The 24,600-nt window shown below is 34.9% G+C and overlaps 1 protein-coding gene across 1 annotated transcript in view; it reads right to left on the bottom strand.

The window, feature by feature from the left end:
- Positions 1–24,600, bottom strand: part of LOC142338144 (uncharacterized) — a 116,887-nt gene that overhangs the window by 10,032 nt on the left and 82,255 nt on the right. Inside the window, exons 13-14 of the mRNA XM_075387779.1 lie at positions 12,192–12,446; positions 1,720–1,922 (exon numbers count right to left, since the gene is read on the bottom strand). Of these exons, the coding sequence (XP_075243894.1) occupies positions 1,720–1,922; positions 12,192–12,446 (458 nt within the window). The remainder of the gene's footprint in view (positions 1–1,719; positions 1,923–12,191; positions 12,447–24,600) is intronic.

Genomic DNA, 24,600 nt, shown 5'->3' with positions numbered 1-24,600 from the left:
CAAAACTACCTGACGAACTCCTCAACAACAGCGTATCATATCAAAACTAAAGGAACAAAGAACAAGAAATGAAGTCGAGATTGAGAAAAATCACCTGGACACACCAGAACGCTTATAAAAAAAATTACACTGAGGGATAGGACCACCAGAAAACGTGCAAGAAAGACAACAAAAATACAGCCAATTTTTTGAAAAGCTTTTCTAATACTTTTCGACATCAAATAGCGTTAAAGTCAACAGAGAGCACAATTTACGTACTGAAAACTTAGTTTGGATTAGGTAAATCCTTGTTAGCAACTAATAATGGACCTTTCCTTAATGAGATTAAGAGAAACGACCGGAATAAGTACATCAAATAATAGCAAATTTCAAAAATCAGGAACGGTTTTTGAAACCGTACAAGGTATAAGTAATCTGAATGCAAAAGCTATGTACTGAAATAACTAGTTCGATCAATTCACGCATCCTTAGAAACAGATGAGACCTGTCATAAATGAGACGAAGCGAAGACAACAAAGCGAATAAAATAATTAGCTGAAGTAAAAAAATAAAATCGATGATTTGTAGAAAACAATTAGTTGTTAAATTCATGCGAAGGGGTAGCTTTCAAAAAAACCAATTAAATCAAAAAATTATCTCTATTAGCAACCTATGAGACTTTTCTCGAATCATATTAAACGCCAAGACAACAAATACTAGCAGAACTCAAAAACTCAATAAAAAATTTTGAGAACACACAAAGTCAAAGTCCTGAAAATCACCAGCCATGAACTCAACTCAATAATTATGTTCATCTATGTCCCATTATCAGCAACTGAGACCTGCCATTGATAATACTAAATCATATAAGACAACAGATTATAAAAAAGAAGGCAAAAATGAAATATTCACTAATAATTTATGACAACATAATGTCAAGGTCATAAAAAGCATTAGTTGCCCGTAAATGAATACAAGCCATCTTATGTTATAAGACAACAAAAAAATAATTAAAAAAAGGGAAAACATCAAATTTCAAATAATATTTAATGACAACGAAGTGTCAAAGTAAAAAAGCATTAGCTGCCCGGTGACGAGTTCAATAAATTGCAAATAGGCACCATTGAAACACATATGTATCATATTGATAGCATTCACGAGAAGAAACACTAAAGATATTCGTCAAAATGCCGCACGTGAAAGCAATTCACTTCCAAAAACCGAAAATTTGTTCAAATACCAATTTCGCACCCCACTTTCGCACAAGTAATTTTTAAAAAATTCAAATTTTCATTGTCTGAAAAAACTAGACCTAGAAATGAGTAGTAATGGATCTGGAAAACCATTTAGAAAAAAAGATTAAAAAAGTTTTGATAAATCAAAATCAAATTGCCGCAAGAGAACTATAAACCAAATCGAGAAAACGATTTTTTCAAATTCACTTGAAATTGAAATTCGATTTTAAAAAATACACGTCGCAAAACCATTCGATTTCTGCTCCACGTCATCCTTTGAGATAAACAAAATCACTACTCAAATTTTACGGCGAAAATAATAAAATGTGCGAACAGATCTTCGATCTCAAGTGCTTTTTTGCCACTCTCTCGAGCTTTCAGGAATGTAGATATACAATTATGAGGAACGAAACGAAAATGGCATAAATGATTATACGCTCATTTAATAATTGTATCAAAACTATTTTCACAAGTTCAATTAGCGCATCTCCTTTTAAACTCCTACCTCTGAGATGTCCGATAAGACAATCATTGCAAATTGTGTGATGACATTGTCTGAGAGCAACTCCCTCTCCCACTTCTATCTCACAGAAACAGACTGGACAGGTAAATGCCTCCATATTGGGGAAACAGCCGACAGAGTGCTCGGCCATCTGCAGTGCCAGAAAATGGTCACGTGCCTGCGCTTTGTATTGCTCCTCTTCGGCTCTAAATGGATCAAAAGTAAGGTCAAAACTTTAAGTTCTATAAAATTATTTATTTTGCTGCTTATATATCTTCTAATTTGCAATAAAAGGATGCTTTTATGTAAATTCATGCACCGAGATGCTATTATAGTCAAATTTGAACCCGCGATGAATTCGATGCAAATTGACGCTCAAATTTGCGAAAAGCGAAATCCAAGAACATGAAAATTTGTTCATGCCCTTTAACTACTGATTTCACACACTCTAATTAATCCCAATAATCACACCTATTACTGTTTTGTCTATTTATTCGTTGCCATTGTCCCTTTGTTCTTTGTTTCTGGTAATTTCTGAGATTTCCAAAAGCGATTTGAGAAAAGCATTAGTAAACATCGTTACACTCATTTCAAAACCAATCTCAAACCAATTACAAATCCAAATTCTCTTTACAAGTTTCACTGTTCCCGCATTTTAGTTTTTTTTTCTTTTTGCTAGAACTCCTTATATATAATATTATTTCAACCATTTCTGACCTTATTTGAGCCGTGAACTACGAATGAGGGCAAACAGGTTACTCATTACGACGCAGAGGTATACCCAAATCGTCACGGGCAGATATGCCCGATGCGTGCATCTCGTGTTCGTTTTTACTATGTTAATACATTGAAAGTGGAACAATATTGCGGAAAATAGCTACATTAGCAGAAACCGGCAAATTGAATCCCGTGTTCACAAAAGTGTTCTAATCCTAGCCGCGAAATACAAGTACAAACTTTATAACCTAATTTTCACACGGCTTGTATCACGCATCTGCTCTATTTATGTATCGATTTTTCGCACGCAATGTAGCTCGATTTCGCATATAATCCACAATTAAGCCTAACTTAATTACTACTTATTTAATAAACCTAACTTATTACTACTAGTAGTACTTTGTTACTACTTTATTACTACTTATAGTACTTTATTACTACTTATTAGTACTATTTATTACTACATATTAAAATTGGCCCGTCCCACATTGACATACAAAGCCTTTGATGTGCGATAGATTTTTTGGAAAAAAAATCAGTTTTTGTGGTCGCATGTATTTAAAGCACTTTAAAGCTTTGAAAGCTTCAATAAAATTTTTATTTATGTGCTTATTGCATACTCAAAATGCGCACGAATAATAGATACCTAAATTGAGCGGAAACGTGCTACAAGATTTGCTACCTACTTTTCGCATCGGATGTTCTTTTATTTCGAGAAATTGGCGGAACCCCTTTTGCGAAAAGTAATATACAAAGGATGTCACCTAATTTCGTTCATTGTATGTATCTAATTTTCGGGTCAATTTTACTAAGGCAGAAATTTTGGGGTATACCTCTGCGTCGTAATGTTCTAATTGGGAACAATGTTTCAGAGAAACGGATGAGAGAGTTTTCACAGATTTAATTCAAAAGCCAAACAACAATGACTAAATCCAGCGTTGAACGCTCCACAGTTTTGATGAGCCAAGTAGAAGCTTTCAGTTGAAAATATTGTCAACAGTCCTTTAGAAGGTGGCATTGAGAAAACAATAAAAAACTTGATACCGGGTAACGCAAAAAAGAAAGAATCTAAACAAGCGTCAGCGCCACCATCCATAAGATTGTCAAAAATAGACTCAGAGACAATTGAAGAGTTTCCGTAAAAACAGTTGTCGGGACAAAATCAAGGTTGAGTGAGATTACTGGACCAATGTCAGTCCTTGGGCAAGGAAACACGCGAAAATAGCAAAATTACCACTTGACAATAAAAGACCAATTAGCGGCACAACAATCATAAAGAACAAGAGAGAGTGCTGTAAATGGTATATCAAAAAAATAACTGGATGTTACAATCATGTCCCTACAACTATCTGACAATTTACTGAAATATCAAATTTTAATTTATGCAGAATAATTTTTTTGCAGAACGTAGATAGGTAGAAGCGACGAGTAACTGCAACAGCCATATACCAAAATACCGTATTGAATTATTGGGTTAACATTGCTTCGATAGTAATCAATTGACTGTTTTCGGGGTACATAGTGACGCAGCTTACATATAATACAACACTCTTTTTAGAGGCTTTTCTTAATATATTCTATATGTGATTGAAAACTTAATTTACTATCTACATAGATTCCGAGATACTTACAAAGATTACGAACTTCAATAAAAACATCATCAAACTTAAACACTGATTAGGAAGCACTATTTTCATTCCTTATAATCATTTGTACGAATTTATCCATATTTAGTATTAACTTATTAGCAATCAACCAATTATTGATGTTTCGCAGATCTTCTTGCACTGAATTATCGTCTTTGTTGATTGCGGTGAGGCTTGTATCATCCGCAGACAATATAACATCAAGCGACTTGCAAACTAATGGCACATCATTGATATAAATGAGGAACAAAAAAGGAACCAGAATTGAGCTTTATGGAACCCCACAAACTATAGAAATCCACGAGGAACAAGCTCCATTTACAATAACCCACTGTTGTCTCCCTTTTAAGTCTGTTGCAATCCAAATAAGAGCTGGGCCCCTGATGCCAGTGTTTTCGATCTTTTTTAAAACGATATCATGCTCAATGGTATCAGAAGCTTTTTTAAGATCAAGAAAGAAACTGATAGCTTTTACATTTTGACAATTCAATCTTTTTTCGCGTAATTCAACAAGAGCGTCAATAGTGCTGTGTTTGGTACGAAACCAAAATTGCCTATTGAAGAGCAAATTATGATATTCCATGCAAGCATATATGCGACTGAACAAAGCACGCTCTATAATTTCACTCCATACATTTAGCAGAGATTGGTCTGTAGTTATTTTCATCTAGTTTAGATCCATCCTTGTGAAAGGGAATTACTTTGGCCTTTTTAAGATCATCGGGAAATATTCTTTCTTCGAAAGATTTATTGATTATCTGGGTTAGGTATGGAATCGTAACATTTGATGATAATTTGACTATAACATTTGAGATATCAACATCACCAGATAAAAATTTACTGTCTAGATTGTCAACGATTTCTCTAACCTCGTCAACGGTTATTGGTTTTATATACATTGAGTGGTTACCTTCGTCCATCTTAGGTAAAGGAACGTCTTTAATATTTTCTTTCAACTTCGGACCAACATTGGTGAAGAATGTGTTAAATTCCTCAGTGATGTCAGCGCTGCTTGGATCAGTGCAACGTGCATTGCATGTATTTAACGCAGGTGCTTGTGAAATTTTTCGAGTTGTTCCTTTAATATCACTTAGTAACTTATATGTTTGCCTTGAGTCTCCAATAGATGACTCGAATTTTTGTGCATAAAGATCTTTTTTTTTTTAGCTTTTTTAACACTTTTTCCAAACTTGTCGCGTAATAATTTTGAAATTTTTTGCTGCCTCATTATCTTGTGGATTTGTTTCATGTTACGATGTGCTTTATTTTTTTTTTGAAGCGCAGGTTTTTAAGCGAGTCGGTAAACCATTTCAGTACTTTTGATTTTTTATCAGTCAAGATTGTCAAAAATAGACTCAGAGACAATTGAAGAGTTTCCGTAAAAACAGTTGTCGGGACAAAATCAAGGTTGAGTGAGATTACTGGACCAATGTCAGTCCTTGGACAAGGAAACACGCGAAAATAGCAAAATTACCACTTGACAATAAAAGACCAATTAGCGGCACAACAATCATAAAGAACAAGAGAGAGTGCTGTAAATGGTATATCAAAAAAATAACTGGATGTTACAATCATGTCCCTACAAATATCTGACAATTTACTGAAATATCAAATTTTAATTTCTGCAGAATAATTTTTTTTGCAGAACGTAGATAGGTAGAAGCGACGAGTAACTGCAACAGCCATATACCAAAATACCGTATTGAATTATTGGGTTAACATTGCTTCGATAGTAATCAATTGACTGTTTTCGGGATACATAGTGACGCAGCTTACATATATTACAACACTGTTTTGAGAGGCTTTTATTAATATATTCTATATGTGATTGAAAACTTAATTTACTATCTACATAGATTCCGAGATACTTACAAAGATTACGAACTTCAATAAAAACATAATCAAACTTAAACACTGACTTGGAAGCACTATTTTCATTCCTTATAATCATTTGTACTAATTTATCCATATTTAGTATTAACTTATTAGCAATCAACCAATTATTGATGTTTTGCAGATCTTCTTGCACTGAATTATCGTCTTTGTTGATTGCGGCGAGGTTTGTATCATCCGCAGACAATAAAACATCAAGCGACTTGCAAACTAATGGCACATCATTGATATAAATGAGGAACAAAAAAGGACCCAGAATTGAGCCTTATGGAACCCCACAAACTATAGAATTCCACGAGGAACAAGCTCCATTTACAATAACACACTGTTGTCTCCCTTTTAAGTCTGTTGCAATCCAAATTAGAGCTGGGCCCCTGATGCCAGTGTTTTCGGTCTTTTTTAAAACGATATCATGCTCAATGGTATCAGAAGCTTTTTAAGATCAAGAAAGAAACTGATAGCTTTTACATTTTGACAATTCAATCTTTTTTCGCGTAATTCAACAAGAGCGTCAATAGTGCTGTGTTTGGTACGAAACCAAAATTGCCTATTGAAGAGCAAATTATGATATTCCATGCAAGCATATATGCGACTGAACAAAGCACGCTCTATAATTTCACTCCATACATTTAGCAGAGATTGGTCTGTAGTTATTTTCATCTAGTTTAGATCCATCCTTGTGAAAGGGAATTACTTTGGCCTTTTTAAGATCATCGGGAAATATTCTTTCTTCGAAAGATTTATTGATTATCTGGGTTAGGTATGGAATCGTAACATTTGATGATAATTTGACTATAACATTTGAGATATCAACATCACCAGATAAAAATTTACTGTCTAGATTGTCAACGATTTCTCTAACCTCGTCAACGGTTATTGGTTTTATATACATTGAGTGGTTAACTTCGTCCACATTGACATACAAAGCCTTTGATGTGCGATAGATTTTTCGGAAAAAAATCAGTTTTTGTGGTCGCATGTATTTAAAGCACTTTAAAGCTTTGAAAGCTTCAATAAAATTTTTATTGATGTGCTTATTGCATACTCAAAATGCGCGCGAATAATAGATACCTAAATTGAGCGGAAACGTGCTACAAGATTTGCTACCTACTTTTCGCATCGGATGTTCTTTTATTTCGAGAAATTGGCGGAACCCCTTTTGCGAAAAGTAATATACAAAGGATGTCACCTAATTTCGTTCATTGTATGTATCTAATTTTCGGGTCAATTTTACTAAGGCAGAAATTTTGGGGTATACCTCTGCGTCGTAATGTTCTAATTGGGAACAATGTTTCAGAGAAACGGATGAGAGAGTTTTCACAGATTTAATTCAAAAGCCAAACAACAATGACTAAATCCAGCGTTGAACGCTCCACAGTTTTGATGAGCCAAGTAGAAGCTTTCAGTTGAAAATATTGTCAACAGTCCTTTAGAAGGTGGCATTGAGAAAACAATAAAAAACTTGATACCGGGTAACGCAAAAAAGAAAGAATCTAAACAAGCGTCAGCGCCACCATCCATAAGATTGTCAAAAATAGACTCAGAGACAATTGAAGAGTTTCCGTAAAAACAGTTGTCGGGACAAAATCAAGGTTGAGTGAGATTACTGGACCAATGTCAGTCCTTGGGCAAGGAAACACGCGAAAATAGCAAAATTACCACTTGACAATAAAAGACCAATTAGCGGCACAACAATCATAAAGAACAAGAGAGAGTGCTGTAAATGGTATATCAAAAAAATAACTGGATGTTACAATCATGTCCCTACAACTATCTGACAATTTACTGAAATATCAAATTTTAATTTATGCAGAATAATTTTTTTTGCAGAACGTAGATAGGTAGAAGCGACGAGTAACTGCAACAGCCATATACCAAAATACCGTATTGAATTATTGGGTTAACATTGCTTCGATAGTAATCAATTGACTGTTTTCGGGGTACATAGTGACGCAGCTTACATATAATACAACACTCTTTTTAGAGGCTTTTCTTAATATATTCTATATGTGATTGAAAACTTAATTTACTATCTACATAGATTCCGAGATACTTACAAAGATTACGAACTTCAATAAAAACATCATCAAACTTAAACACTGATTAGGAAGCACTATTTTCATTCCTTATAATCATTTGTACGAATTTATCCATATTTAGTATTAACTTATTAGCAATCAACCAATTATTGATGTTTCGCAGATCTTCTTGCACTGAATTATCGTCTTTGTTGATTGCGGTGAGGCTTGTATCATCCGCAGACAATATAACATCAAGCGACTTGCAAACTAATGGCACATCATTGATATAAATGAGGAACAAAAAAGGAACCAGAATTGAGCTTTATGGAACCCCACAAACTATAGAAATCCACGAGGAACAAGCTCCATTTACAATAACCCACTGTTGTCTCCCTTTTAAGTCTGTTGCAATCCAAATTAGAGCTGGGCCCCTGATGCCAGTGTTTTCGATCTTTTTTAAAACGATATCATGCTCAATGGTATCAGAAGCTTTTTTAAGATCAAGAAAGAAACTGATAGCTTTTAAATTTTGACAATTCAATCTTTTTTTCGCGTAATTCAACAAGAGCGTCAATAGTGCTGTGTTTGGTACGAAACCAAAATTGCCTATTGAAGAGCAAATTATGATATTCCATGCAAGCATATATGCGACTGAACAAAGCACGCTCTATAATTTTACTCCATACAATTAGCAGAGATTGGTCTGTAGTTATTTTCATCTAGTTTAGATCCATCCTTGTGAAGGGGAATTACTTTGGCCTTTTTGAGATCATCGGGAAATATTCCTTCTTCGAAAGATTTATTGATTATCTGGGTTAGGTATGGAATCGTAACATTTGATGATAATTTGACTATAACATTTGAGATATCATCATCACCAGATAAAAATTTACTGTCTAGATTGTCAATGATTTCTCTAACCTCGTCAACGGTTATTGGTTTTATATACATTGAGTGGTTAACTTCGTCCATCTTAGGTAAAGGAACGTCTTTAATATTTTCTTTCAACTTCGGACCAACATTGGTGAAGAATGTGTTAAATTCCTCAGTGATGTCAGCGCTGCTTGGATCAGTGCAACGTGCATTGCATGTATTCAACGCAGTTACTCGTGAAATTTTTCGAGTTGTTCCTTTAATATCACTTAGTAACTTATATGTTTGCCTTGAGTCTCCAATAGATGATTCAAATTTTTGTGCATAAAGATTTTTTTTTTAGCTTTTTTAACACTTTTTCCAAACTTGTCGCGTAATAATTTGAAACTTTTGCTGCTTCATTATCTTGTGGATTTGTTTCATGTTACGATGTGCTTTATTTTTATTTTTGAAGCGCAGGTTTTTAAGTGAGTCGGTAAACCATTTCAGTACTTTTGATTTTTTATCAGTCAAGTATTTTAGAGGAGGGTACTTGTTAATGGTTCCCAGGAAAAGGTTGTTGAATTTAGTAAACAATTCATTGGTACCATCAGGTTCTAAAAAGTGACGTCGATTCCTTAGGCTCGACTAAATCAGTTAAATAATTCGAGAGTTGTTCTTGGTCTTCTATAAAGCTCATATCTCTAAACGGCAAATAGTTTTGTTCAGTATCAACCTTAATTGGCCATTTCATTAGGATAGGATAATGATCTGAAAAGTTTTCATGCGTTAGTACACTAAATTCAGGGCTGGCAAAATTTTGATATATAAAATAATCTAGACAAGTTGTGGAGTTAGATGTTTCCCGGGTAGTTTCAAGATTAGCAAGCTCAAAATCATTAGAAGATATCGCGCAGAGATAATTTGATTGTAAGTGATTCTTTACAAGAGTGTCGATGTTAAAATCACCAGTTATAACGGTAGGACAATTTAAGGAAGTTAAATAATTCAAAAAATTCTCCAATTTTTTGACGAATTTTGGTTTAATTGTTCTTGGTGGATTGTAGACAGTAGCAAATTTAAACCTGTATTTTACGTACTGTAATGAGACCAGAAGAGTCTCTTCCATTTCTGTTGAATGTGTTTCTTACAAAGACATGGAATCCTGAATTTATCAAAACCCCTCCGCCATGTGTGTTTCTATTCTTAATTGCATAATTATTATAGCCTAGAACCAATAAGGATTCGATGTCATCGTTATCCGTTAACCAAGTTTCAGTGAGACATAAAACATTTGGTGGAGACTGAAAACAATGAATAAGTGCTTCCAAATCATTTGAATGCTTTTTTAACGAACGAACATTCACAGTTAATAAAGACACAGTAGTTGGTTTGAGGACAGCATCATTTAGAACAGAAATGGAAAGGTTTTCGGCTCCACTGATACTCTTAGTAGGATCAAAAAAAGTTCTTTAAATTAAGTAGACTATAACCAAGATTAAATGCACCTTCATATAAATTAAGAATTTTGTAAACACGGTTGTCATCTTTTTTGGTGTACAATATAGAACCATCTTTTGTATATGCTGAATTTATTCGGTTGTCCTGTTTCATCATGTTGAGGATCACTATGGGTCGGCTTATGTCTTCAAAAATTCGAATATCACTTCCTTTTTCAAACAAAGATTTCTTCTTTCGAAATACATCGATCTTAGCAACCCGCCTTGAAAATTTGACAATAATTGGCTTTACCTGGCCTTTGCGAGAGGGTAACCGATGAGCAATAGAAATATCCTTTACATCGACACATTAGTTAGTTAGCGCAAGCACTTTCTCCATAGTTTGATGTAAATTTTCGCCAAGAGGTTGCCCGTTCTCGTTTATATCGTCCCGAAGACCAAGAATTTTGACGTTGTCGCGTCTATTGTAGGTTTCGAGTTGCTCTGCCTTGCATCTTGCCAACATTTCATTTTTCGTATTAACAAACTCGATGTCTCGACCCACGTTATCGATGATCTCCTTTTTCGCCTTTTTCACTGCTTCTTCGATCATGGTGTTGAACGTACATTCCAGTTCACAGGCAATGTTTTCTATTATATTAGGGAATGCATTGTTGATTGTGCTAACTATCGTGGCTTCAATTTTCTCCCAAATATCAGTTGTAATCATCTCACATTCGTTTTAGGGACTTAGTTCTGTGCAAGGTCTTTTTGCCGCGTTCTTCTTTTCGCCCGTTGTTATTGGGGTTTGATCGTAGGGTCTTAGTGTAGGCAGTGTGTTGTCATTGCTCGTGTTTGCATCTGTTTGCAATTCCACTTCAAACTGAGTGGGTTCTTCACTTGAGGTCATTTTCACTTCTCTGAAACTATTTAATAAGTTTATCATAACAATTAGGCTAATGTTCATCTTTTTTGGAATTGGACTGCAAACCTGTATATTATGTCAGACTGAAACCTAGTTATCACATAGCGTCAACATTAAGAGCTTCAAGAAAAACATCAAAATCAGTGCATACTTAAGAGTAGAAGGAGTGACAAGTGGGAGAGCATCATGATTCAACTTAGAGAAACATGTAAAACAGAGTTAGATTACCCACAATTGTTACTCAAACCTTATCTAATAGATTACTAGAAAACATGTATCAAACTCGTCGTTCAATACGGGGGTTGCCAAAGTTACGCACCGCTTTTATGAATTTTCACTCTTCAAATAAAAATTATGGCAGTTTGTGTATTTCAGAAGAAAAACTGATCCATGTGAAGACATTTTTATTCAGCATTCAAAGTTGTCAATTGTCTATAAATCTTCATGAGCTAGAAAACGAAGTAAAAGATTTGGGACTGATCAAATGCTCAAAGTTTTAATACTTTGGTAATTAATGAAAGCGTGTAATCGAGGTGGAAAACAAAAGGGTGTAATCGTATCATTTGAAGTCTGCACTTTCCAATCGTAGAAAAACAAATTGTTTCCATAGCTGTTGGTTGATTTGAAGTTGTATTGCAATACTAGTTTTTATGAATCGATTAGGAGCAATGCAAAAGTGTGTTTTATAATCAATTTTATAGGAGTGAACTTCGATGCAGGAAATAGAACCTGTTAAAAAATTGTAGTGGGTTGAGTGTTGAAGCAAATTGGAGGGTGGTTGTAATGGTTGGATAGTGTTTTCATGTTTATGGGTACTTAAAATGAGTTTTATGCTAATTTGGAGGTTCTTCCGCTGCGCTGTGGGTTTTTAGTATGCTTTAGCAATTTTTAGCCTATTGTTTTGCTTTAATTCGTTCCATTGGGATATTTCTTGCTTTGTTCGAATGATGTCCGATAAAGGTTATTAAGTCATAAAACCTACTTTAGCATCTCTATTATCAGCAGTTCATTTTGCCTTTCTTCGTCCAATTTTCTTCTTTCATCTGCTTCTGGCTCGTACCAGTCTGGAATCTCATAGCCCTCTGGCCTCGTACCCCGGGCACACACTTCGCAAAACTTAAAGTGGGGTCTGTTGCCGTTGTAGGAACAAATTTCACACTGCCATTTAAGATTGGGTTTGCGCTGTCTTTGCAATGCCTGGGGTGGAACTTGACCCATTTCAACTGCCATCTCTTCCCTAAACTTGCCATAATTTACAATACATCAAAATTCTGAGAAGTCCAATTGAAAAAAAAAATAGTTGACACCGTCTGCATATTAAAACACGAACGCGAAAATTTGAGAATGAAAAAAAAATTAATCCGTGCACGTTTAAGTCTGTTCAAGTGCGTGTAAAGCAGAGTCCCGTGTCTTTGCAGCAGTCAATTCGAAATTCTGGCTTGACATCTCAATCCGCTACGCGGTTCTCGATAAGCACTAAAGTTCTTAGTGACTTTAAGAAGCGTCGCTTACCTTAGGCTTTAAATGCATGCCCCAGTCGTCCCTTAATCATAGGAGCAAACTTGAGATGAAAATACTGAACTAAGAAGTCAAATTTCCGGTAGCAAAGTTCGTTTCAGCAAAACTTTAGTAAAGCACATTTGAAGAAGGGAACTTAACCACCAAAAAAGTCAAGTATCCAAACTAAACTGGACAAAACCCTGCAGATCTAGACTGCTTGAAAAAAAAGTTGAACTAACCCGAATTGTTCTGAGATTATCTTTGCCACGGCACCAACGGAAAAAGAAAACGCCAAGAGAAAACACGAAACGATAAGAATGCACAAATCAATGCAACTATTTCATCACCAATGATAAAAGCGACATAACCGCCATTAAGTATTATTATGACACTGAAATTGCAAAATGCCTCCTTTTGGAAAATGCCGCTCAGAGCGAGCCATTTAAGAATTAGAACAATTAATCGAATCGAGGCTTTGTAATGTTTACTCATTAACAAATACTCAGTCTATCATAATAAGGTAGTTGTGGTTACGAAATCTGAGTTCAGATGAACATAGCAAAAAAGGCGTTGCCATTAATATTGATTGGTGCTATTTTACCCTATTGATAGGATCGCACAAGAGCAATATAACCGAGTCACCTATAGTTGGCCAACTGTAATAACTTCTAGAAACTTCTATAGGGAGCGACAAACAATTTTTTTTCAAAACCGCAAAATCATTTTCAACAGAAGCTTCAAAATTGCACTACTTAGTTTTTTAGTTCCAGAACGGCGATATAGTATACTATACATGAACAGTGAGCATAATAATAGTCATAATTGGATAAGATCTAATATGCTCCCCCTAGCTTAGTGTGCATGTAACTTTTACGCCCTGTGGGCAAACATGCTAATTTTTACATCGCGTTCTACATAACAATACAAATTGCAAGAGGTGAATAAAAAACACCGAGGGACCGAAACAGAATAAATCTCGATAACACAGGAAAATCCTTATTTGTTTAGTCCAGCAAAAGTTTCATATTTTTATATAAATAATTTTTGCAAGAAGACAATTTTGCATAAAAGACAAAATCGACCACAAGAATTGCTTCAAACTTCGTTCGAGAACAGTTAATAACTATTGTTTTCATAGGTAAAAACACAAAAACGGTCACCAGACAAAATTTGTGAAGCTATTTCAGTTACATGACTTCTGAATCAACTGGAAATCATAAAACATCCATGATGCTAAAAGGGTTGCAATATTTAAAAGTAAATTTTAACCTTGAGGCGGAAACAATTAAAGAGCTGACAACCGATGCCAATTTGGAAAAAATTGAGCTTGAAAGCTCAACTTTGCAAAGAGGAAACAAAGGTGTTTACCTAAGTTAAACTTTAAAAAAGTTCTAATTCTGTTCGCAGCTTCAATTAGACTCTTAAATTAAACTCCATTCAGCTTAATAATAATGTCAGCTAGCAATCGCTCTAATGAACTTTGATAAACTAATGCACTATGACTTAATGACCGGGCATTACGGGTTTATCTCGTTTTTGATTTTGCCCGCTCGACATTGACCGTATTCACTACATTGCTTATTTCAATGCACGAAAGAATTTAAACAACCGACTAACGTCGGGCGAATTGCTCTCAAACGACCGGCGAGCGGTTGGCTTGGTCAGTAGCTAGCCACGGGGGGGGGGGTGCACCGAGGGCTGATGGGGGCAGCACTGGGTGGGGGGGGGCAAAAGCGCGGTGGGGGGGGGGGGGTGGAGCCAATAGTGGGGGTGGGGGTCAACAAAGGGGGGGGGGTGTCAACCTCTAAGAACCGCCCCTCACACCATAAGTATAAGTATAAGTCTCCAAGACAGTTTGAGCTGAAACAGACCTGAAAGGCTCTAAGAGCACATAATGCCCGCTGGGCGCTACCTCTTTATCCCGTTTTTGAGGACGAAAAGTCAAATGGATCAGACCAAAAATCGGTCCAGCGAAAAATCGCACAAGAAAGACCAACAGGACTAATATAATTGCTACAAACTTCGTTTGAGAGCAATTAAAAACAACCATAGTATAATACAAGAGACTACTTTAACAACTCTGTGCTAAAACACTAAAGAAGCAATGCTGGATAATAAATAGACATGAGTGACGTAAATTAGATAGCAGATGCTGAACTGAGTTTGCGGCGACACACAGTACTTTATTGAGCTTGAAAGACTAACTTCAAGTGACCGTAATATTAGTGTCAAGTCAATTAGGGAGTGAGTAAGACATGATAAAAATAAGCTTGCAAAAATAAATACTCGTTAGAAACACACTTATTGTGAGTGTAACAATTGAGGTCACGCATATAAAAATTTGTTGGGTGAATGTCAAAAGGGGAGTCCGGAAGGTTGAGCTTTTAACCTTGTATTATATTAGCAGTCTCTAACTAATCTATACAAGAAACATAGATAAATAAGAGTTCTCTAAATGTTGATTTCCAATCACCCAAAACACAAGCTAATGTCTCATCGAGTGGTAAAAAAGGGGGTCAGAGGATGGGGGTAGGGTTGTGGGAGAGCTGGACGAGGGGATTCATAGAAGGGCAAACTTTTACGACTAAGAACCACCCTTAATACCTAAAAATTGTCTCCTTAAAACACGTTTGGTGAATCGCATACTTAGAGACTAGTCAGGCGTAATCCTCTGAGAGAGCTGCTCGGCCTACCTGTTTATCCCGTTTTTGAGGACGAAAAGTCAAAAGCGTCAGACAAAAAATTGGTCAAGCGAAAAATCGCATAAAAAAAAAGACCGACAGGACTAATATAATTGCTACAAACTTCGTTTGAGAGCAATTAAAAACCATTCAGTTGAAAAAGTGAGTGTAGTAGGTCACAAGTAAAACATAAAAATCAAGACTTATTTAAAACGAAAAACGCGACCAAAAACGCGAATTAAAAGCACATAGCAGGACAAGTCCTGAATTACAATCCAGGGAATTGATGAACAGACAATTAACATTTTTACAGCAATTTTAAACTAAATCAGCTAAAAAACTCATGACCCTATATGTGCAGAACTAAGTAAAAAATCTAGAAACACGTAGAAAACTTGGTTTTCCAAGATGAGTGTTTTACAAAAATTTTTCACACTTTATGAAAATAATGACCCTGCCCATTGTTAGAATGAAAACATAATAAAAAAAAGCTTAGTGGCAACCAATGGCAGCTCAAAATAGAGACAAAACTAAGGAAATTGGAGAAACAAAAATTCTTGTAAAACAAATCGAAAACAAATTGTCTCAATTTGACCAAAATCATGCTACTCTAAAAGAATGATGAGAAACGCAACTTATTGGGAGCCAGTGACAAGACCACGAGAAAAACAAAAAAATCAAAATTAAAAAAAATCAACTTTCAATTTTTAAAAAGTCAAAAGCAAAAAATCGATTTCTCTAAACACATGCATTTAGCTAGATGCACTTGCTCTTCATCAGCAACCAATAGAATCTGTCCTAAATGAGACCGAATAACAAGACAACAAAATAGAACCAATTTTCGCAAAAACCAAAGAACTGGCGTCTACTATTTTCTCATTACGGTATAGAAGTGACCGAAAGAATTAGCAACGGACTGAAAGTTTTTTTGTTTAAATAAATCTTAATTGGCAACCAATGAGACCCGTAATTATTGAGAATAAGTGATTAGACAGCACCAGTACAAGAAATACACGCGAAACTGCGAACATGCCCTAAGTATATATTAGAGTATAGTTCTGGGAAGCCTAAGGCAATTAGAGCTCTTAGCTTGAATTGCCAAAGGCTTCCCAGAACTATACTCTAACTTATTTAGATACCAATTTCGCTGTTCAAAACTCAAAGAGAGAATGCAATTAAAATTTATAGTAACATTGCAATTCTCGTGCAGCGAATCAATCCAACAATTGAATAATCGGTCAACACAAATAATATTTTTTTCTGAATTCCTTGAAATTATTTTAGGAGCGAATGGATCGCAGAGGTCGTCAGCCGGCTCTGTTGTGTCACTCACATTGTCACTCTATGGTTTTTTCAAAAATGAGCAATTTATAAAAATATTTTTTTATATTAACTCAATTATAGACCTTAAAAAAGTCCTCTTTGCCGAAGTTATATTTTGTGACAGTTTCCTGTTTTCATTTATCCCCTTTCATTATCTTTGAAAAGCGTTTGCTTTGTCTCATGAGAAAAAAATGGGCTTCCAATAAAATTTTCCAGGAAACATGCCTTAAGGCTTCCAAGAATTTTGTCCAAGAAGTTTGCTCAGTTGATTGCTCATTTTATACCATTTTGTAAGGTTGAACTCTTTGAGACAAGTGTGAAAAGTGAGCCAATAACTGATTAAATTCAAAGTCTAGTCTGATATGAAACGTGAAATCTTGAAATCGTTCAAAATTAGTGATCGATCCTAACTTCATTGTTGATTTTCTTTAACAGCGAAATTGAGGTCTAATATTTTTGTCAAGTAACATAAAGTAATAGCTATAACCTCTTACGATTAACTCGATTCATTTTTGCTCACATATCATCTGATGAGACCTGTCATTAATTAATCTAAGAGAAGACAAAGTGAAAATAACAATTCGCAAAAGTACAAAAAATCGGCAATATTTCTTAAACACAATTTGTCAATGTCAGAGCAATCAATTCTTGAAAAAGAAAAATTTAAATCGATAAAGTAAATATCTATTAGAGACCCATCAGATATGTCCCTAATGCGACTAAATGATAAGACCACAAAAAGTTAAAGAAAAAGACGGGAAAAAGCCAAAAAGTTTGAAAAGATCTGAAAACATAGCTGGCAGATTGCCAGAAAATAGCCGCAATAGATTCGTAGATCGACAGTCTAAAAAAACAGTAAAAAAGACAGACCAAAAAAATTTCGTCTTTTCATTGAAGGCTGATCTGTTATATTTTGATTAAAAATCTGTATATGTCATTGCTGCCTCTATTAGCTGATCTCAAATAACCTTCATTTAGAGTGACACACACCCATTTGACCTTATCTCTTTCAATTAAAGTAAATAAAAGTCAATTTCAAATTGAGGAAGTCATTTTTGAGAGTGAGGTAAGTCAAGTGTGACCAAAAATTTAATCACGCGCATGAACAAATAACTCGCTCCACAAAGAGCGAAAAATGACGTCACACATGCAATTCAGTTGAAATTGCATGAACAAATGAACAAAAAGTGGCTGTGACGTCATATGGTCGTAACAAAAATCATGACGACGAAATAAAAAAAACCAAGAGAAGGCCAATAATAGCCCCAGCTATCGCTGTGCGGCTGTTAAAAAGACCACACAAGTACAACCCAAAAACTTTGCATTGTAAAATAGAAAACGAGAGCACCTAAAAAATACCCGCAGAGACGCTGACAGCCGCTATTCAAATGAACCTTTAGTAATGGCGTAGTGCATTGGGAGTAAGTGTGGGCAACAATGCTTTTAGCAATGCACCGCAAAAATCATCACAAATCAAAAACATGACGAAACAAAAAAAGTCTTACTTAAAAAAAGAGTTGTACTTAAAAAAATTCAAAAACACTCAAAAAGGAAACTCAAAAAACTTACACTCGAATTTTCCTCAAACTTTTTCTAGCCGAAAATTATCCAAATGTCGGAGGATTTGTTATCTGGCAGCTGCATTGCTGCTATTTTGCTGATATAAAAAATCCCTTAGAAAATATGACTGCTTCCATCTATAACAAACCAATCAAAATGATTCCAGATAAACAATTTCTATATTAAGAACATTATGGCTTTCTATATACACACTTAAGGCCCCGGCCTGACTGGTTTATCCGCTTTTTTCACCTCGCCTTTTTTCCTTAAACGCATTTGCTAAAACATTATTGAATGAATTCTAAACTCCAAGCAGTTGAAACATATTGTTAGAAGTCATACGAGAGAGTCGTGACCGATTTAAAATCAATAAAGACACAAACTTAAAAAACACATTGTAAGTAGAGCGCCCAAATAAGTGCAAAATACACACATGGCGGCTATTAACAAAATCATGTTAAACAACTCAAAATGAAACGCTGTCATCCACTTTCAGATTGACTTACCGAAATCAAAAACCATCCAACAGAATTCACCAATGTGAAAGCATAACATAGCAGGCAGATTGCCAGAAAGTAGCACCGAAAGAATTGTAGACTTACAGTCCCAAAGATAATTAAAAATACATAAAAAGAGTATTAATTGCTGACATCATGTTTTGATGAAGAATCTGTATTTTTATTGCTTCATCTATTAGCGCCTCTCAAATTATAATCAATCAGAATGACACTCATGTGACAAAAAATTTATCACGCAAATCAACAAAAAAGCGCTCAACTAAGAGTAAAAAATGGCGCCACACACGCAATTTAGTCAAAATTGCAATAATGAAAGAACAAAAAGCAGATTTGAAACGAACGTGACGTCATATTGCCGTAAAACATCCTGACGACGAAGAAAATAAAACCAGTCCTGCATTACAATCCAAAGAACTCAACAAACTAAAAACCTAACAGTCTACAACAAACTAAAACCTGACGTCTATCTCCATAGACTAACACCTTTTAACAGTCAAAATATCAGGGACTTGTATTCAATGACGCCAAGCCAGAAGAGATTTAAAAACTCGAGATATGGGCAATGCTCAAAAAGTAACTTGACATTATTGAAAAGTGTCCAAATCGTTCAAAAAGTTAGAGCTGCAATCAAACCATTGGATAGTTTTGGTTATGTTTATTAGAGAGAACCAGTGAGACCATTCAATAATGAGATTAAAAACAGGAAAACAAAAAAACTAAAAAACGCACAAAACTCCGAAAACCACAGATGTTTTATTCAAACAAGACGTGACTACAAACTGTGTTAAAACAAACCATTCATACAAACCATTAGACGCCCCTCGATGAATTCCCATTACCTTAAAATTTATTAGTTTAAAAAATATAAGAAAACAAAGGATATTAAAGTCCAATTGCCGCACGTAAACAAAAAAAATGCTTTCAAAAACCGATAATCTGTTTCTCCATCAGTTTCAGACTACACTTCAAGAACAGCATGAAAAAAAATTCACGCCTAAAAACTTCTTGCTTTTCCACTCCCCTTTTCTATTCCATCGTGACCAAAATCACTACTCTAACTTGTCTTCACATTGAGAAATTTTTGGAGAAGTTATCAATCTCCACAGTGAACTAATTTTTGAACAACCTCAAGAAAGCGAAAAAACTGTGTGGCCACTTTACAATTAAAGATACCAAAAGATTGCTGGAAAATAGACGCCATTGATTCTCGTAACCGCAATTGAGATTAAAACAGCAAAAACCAAAAAAAATGATTGTTGTATAAGAATTTAAAGTGGGATCTATTTTAATTGAATATCAAAATTAGTCATACTCCGTTTTCGTAAACAGATGATATAGCGATAAGTATCGATACCAATAAATGTTACACCTGGTGACTCATTTTAATAAGAACAAAATTGAAATAACGGGCATCTAAAACTGGTCTTTATGGGGTTCATCCAGTTTCTGGTTCGGGCACTAAAACTGTTGAATTGAGATTGCTTTGCAGGGCGACTGCTGTTTAAAAGCACGCCAAGCACTATACGAGAACAGTGAGACTAGCTAAAATTGGAAAAGCTAACAGTGGAATTAGCTAGCAGTGGAACAGCTTTTTTGTGCAAGCAAAAAATCATCAAAGCCTTCAGCGTTGGACAAAAAATTGGCCGCAATTGGACATAAAAAATCCCTTTTGTTTACCAAAAGCAACAAAACTATTTCCATTCAAATCGAAAGTACATCATAAACAATCAATTAGAAAAATTGATTTCAACATGAAAATCCATCCCCGAAAATTGAATAAAATTGCTAACACTGCGTCAAGACAAAGCAATATGCTCAAAATTGCATCCGGGAATCTCATATCCGCTTCAGATGTTCAAAAATCTTCCAAACGTGCGCTTGAAAGTTAATACAATAGAGATGAACTACTTTGTCCAAACAAGTCCAGGCTAAAAACAAAGGAACTTTGAAAATGCCGCACGTGAACAAAAAAATTCGCTCGCTAAGCAAATTATCTTCACGTCAAGTTTTCTCGATCCCTATCAGAAGGATGGGCAAAGAAACCACTTTTTTCCTCTCGTAATTTGGATTTTGTATAAGAGCTTGCCCTACAAGCTTGTTTTCACCCGCGTAAAGGACCTGTACATGCTGTTTTGTTGACACTCCATGCAGCACAATTTACCTTTTTACAGTTCAATAAATAATCACCATTTGATAGATCAAACAACCCAAACTTTTCATACAGTTAAAATTAGGGAAAGGAAAGATTAGTGAAGAGAAAAATAGATCAGAGCACACGATTGCCGTCGCTATGGAAAAATAATCAAACTCTTCTCAAAATACTGTATTGAAAAAGTTTTAAAAACTCTTGTAGGGCAATAACAATAAATTTCAACTAAATCTCGTTGCAATTTTAACAGTTATCGCCTCCGACATTTCTCGTCACTCCTCAAATCAGAACAATGGCCGAAAAAATAGTTTGATGGAAAGCAACAGTAGGTCATATTGTACATTTTTGTATTATTCAGATTATTTATCAAATTATTTCATCGGTGGGTGGGTTATGCAACTGTTGCTAACCACATAATATAGTGAAATAGAAAATTTCAAGTCGTTCGAAATGTTGGAGCTGCAATCAATCCATTAGATAGTTTTGGTTATGTTTATTAGAGAGAACCAGTGAGACCATTCATTAATGAGATTAAAAACAGGAAATAAAAAAAACTAAAAAACGCACAAAACTCCGAAAACCACAGATGTTTTATTCAAACAAGACGTGACTACAAGCAGTGTGTTAAAACAAACCATTCATACAAACCATTAGACGCCCCTTGATGAATTCGAAAATTCAACTATACATAATAAGAACACATGCATAACCTTTAAAAACTATTAGTGTAAAAATATAAGAAAACAAAGGATATTAACGTCCAACTGCCGTACGTAAACAAAAAAACTGCTTTCAAAAACCGATAATCTGTTTCTCCATCAGTTTCTGACTACACTTAAAGAACAGCATGAAAAAAAATTCACGCATAAAAACTTGCTTTTCCCTCCCCTTTTCTATTCCATCGTGACCAAAATCACTACTCTAACTTGTCTTCACATTAAGAAATTTATGGAGAAGTTATCAATCTCCACAGTGAACTATTTTTTGAACAAACTCAAGAAAGCGAAAAAACTGTGTGGCAACTTTACAATTAAAGATACCAAAAGATTGCTGGAAAATAGACGCCATTGATTCTCGTAACCACAATAGAGATTAAAACACCAAAAACCAAAAAAATGATTGTTGTACAAGAATTTTAAGTGGGATCTATTTTAATTGAATATCAAAGCTAGTCATAATCCGTTTTCGTAAAGAGATGATATAGCGATAAGTACCGATACCAATAAATATTAAACCTGGTGACTCATTTTAATTAGAACAAAATTGAAATAACGGGCATCTAAAACTGGTCTTTATGGGGTTCATCCAGTTTCTGGTTCGGGCACTAAAACTGTTGAATTGAGATTGCTTTGCAGGGCGACTGCTGTTTAAAAGCACGCCAAGCACTATACGAGAACAGTGAGACTAGCTAAAAGTGGAAAATCTAACAGTGGAATTAGCTAGCAGTGGAACAGCTTTTTTGTGCAAGCAAAAAATGTTCAAAGCCTTCAGCGTTGGACAAAAAATTGGCCGCAATTGGACATAAAAAATCCCTTTTGTTTACCAAAAGCAACAAAACTATTTCCATTCAAATCGAAAGTACAACATAAACAATCAATTAGAAAAATTGATTTCAACATGAAAATCCATCCCCGAAAATTGAATAAAATTGCTAACACTGCGTCAAGACAAAGCAATATGCTCAAATTTGCATCCGGGAATCTCATATCCGCTTCAGATGTTCAAAAATCTTCCAAACGTGCGCTTGAAAGTTAATACAATAGAGATAAACTACTTTGTCCAAACAAGTCCAGGCTAAAAACAAAGGAACTTTAAAATGCCGCACGTGAACAAAAAAATTCGCTCGCTAAGCAAATTATCTTCACGTCAAGTTTTCTCGATCCCTATCAGAAGGATGGGCAAAGAAACCACTTTTTTCCTCTCGTAATTTGGATTTTGTATAAGAGCTTGCCCTACAAGCTTGTTTTCACCCGCGTAAATGACCTGTACATGCTGTTTTGTTGACACTCCATGCAGAACAATTTACCTTTTTACAGTTCAATAAATAATCACCATTTGATAGATCAAACAACCCAAACTTTTCATACAGTTAAAATTAGGGAAAGGAAAGATTAATGAAGAGAAAAATAGATCACAGCACACGATTGCCGTCGCTATGGAAAAATAATCAAACTCTTCTCAAAATACTGTATTGAAAAAGTTTTAAAAACTCTTGTAGGGCAATAACAATAAATTTCAACTAAATCTCGTTGCAATTTTAACAGTTATCGCCTCCGACATTTCTCGTCACTCCTCAAATCAGAACAATGGCCGAAAAAATAGTTTGATGGAAACGAACAGTAGGTCATATTCTACATTTTTGTATTATTCACATTATTTATCAAATTATTTCATCGGTGGGTGGGTTATGCAACTGTTGCTAACCACATAATATAGTGAAATAGAAAATTTCAAGTCGTTCGAAATGTTAGAGCTGCAATCAATCCATTAGATAGTTTTGGTTATGTTTATTAGAGAGAACCAGTGAGACCATTCATTAATGAGATTAAAAACAGGAAATAAAAAAAACTAAAAAACGCACAAAACTCCGAAAACCACAGATGTTTTATTCAAACAAGACGTGACTACAAGCAGTGTGTTAAAACAAACCATTCATACAAACCATTATACGCCCCTTGATGAATTCAAAAATTCAACTATACATAATAAGAACAAATGCATAACCTTTAAAAACTATTAGTTTAAAAATATAAGAAAACAAAGGATATTAAAGTCCAACTGCCGCACGTAAACAAAAAAATGCTTTCAAAAACCGATAATCTGTTTCTTCATCAGTTTCTGACTACACTTAAAGAACATCAAGAAAATTCACGCCTAAAAACTTGCTTTTCCCTCCCCTTTTCTATTCCATCGTGACCAAAATCACTACTCTAACTTGTCTTCACATTGAGAAAATTATGGAGAAGTTATCAATCTCCACAGTGAACTATTTTTTGAACAACCTCAAGAACGCAAAAAAACTGTGTGGCCACTTTACAATTAAAGATACCAAAAGATTGCTGGAAAATAGACGCCATTGATTCTCGTAACCCCAATTGAGATTAAAACAACAAAAACCAAAAAAAAATGATTGTTGTAAAAGAATTTTAAGTGGGATCTATTTTAATTGAATATCAAAGCTAGTCATATTCCGTTTTCGTAAAGAGATGATATAGCGAAAAGTATCGATACCAATAAATATTAAACCTGGTGACTCATTTTAATTAGAACAAAATTGAAATAACGGTCATCTAAAACTGGTCTTTATGGGGTTCATACAGTTTCTGGTTCGGGCACTAAAACTGTTAAATTGAGATCGCTTTGAAGGGCTACTGCTGTTTAAAAGCACGCCAAGCACTATACGAGAACAGTGAAACTAGCTAACAGTGGAAAAGCTAACAGTGGAATTAGCTAGCAGTGGAACAGCTTTTTTGTGCAAGCAAAAAATGTTCAAAGCCTTCAGCGTTGGACAAAAAATTGGCCGCAATTGGACATAAAAAATCCCTTTTGTTTAACAAAAGCAACAAAACTATTTCCATTCAAACCAAAAGTACATCATAAACAATCAATTAGAAAAATTGATTTCAACATGAAAATCCATCCCCGAAAATTGAATAAAAT

Source organism: Convolutriloba macropyga, chromosome 4 (genome assembly GCF_964194025.1).
Source record: "Convolutriloba macropyga chromosome 4, txConMacr16.3, whole genome shotgun sequence".
Taxonomy (NCBI): Eukaryota; Metazoa; Xenacoelomorpha; order Acoela; family Convolutidae; genus Convolutriloba; species Convolutriloba macropyga.
The sequence above is the reverse complement of the archived record's forward strand: the minus strand, read 5'-3'. Positions and strand labels throughout refer to the sequence as shown.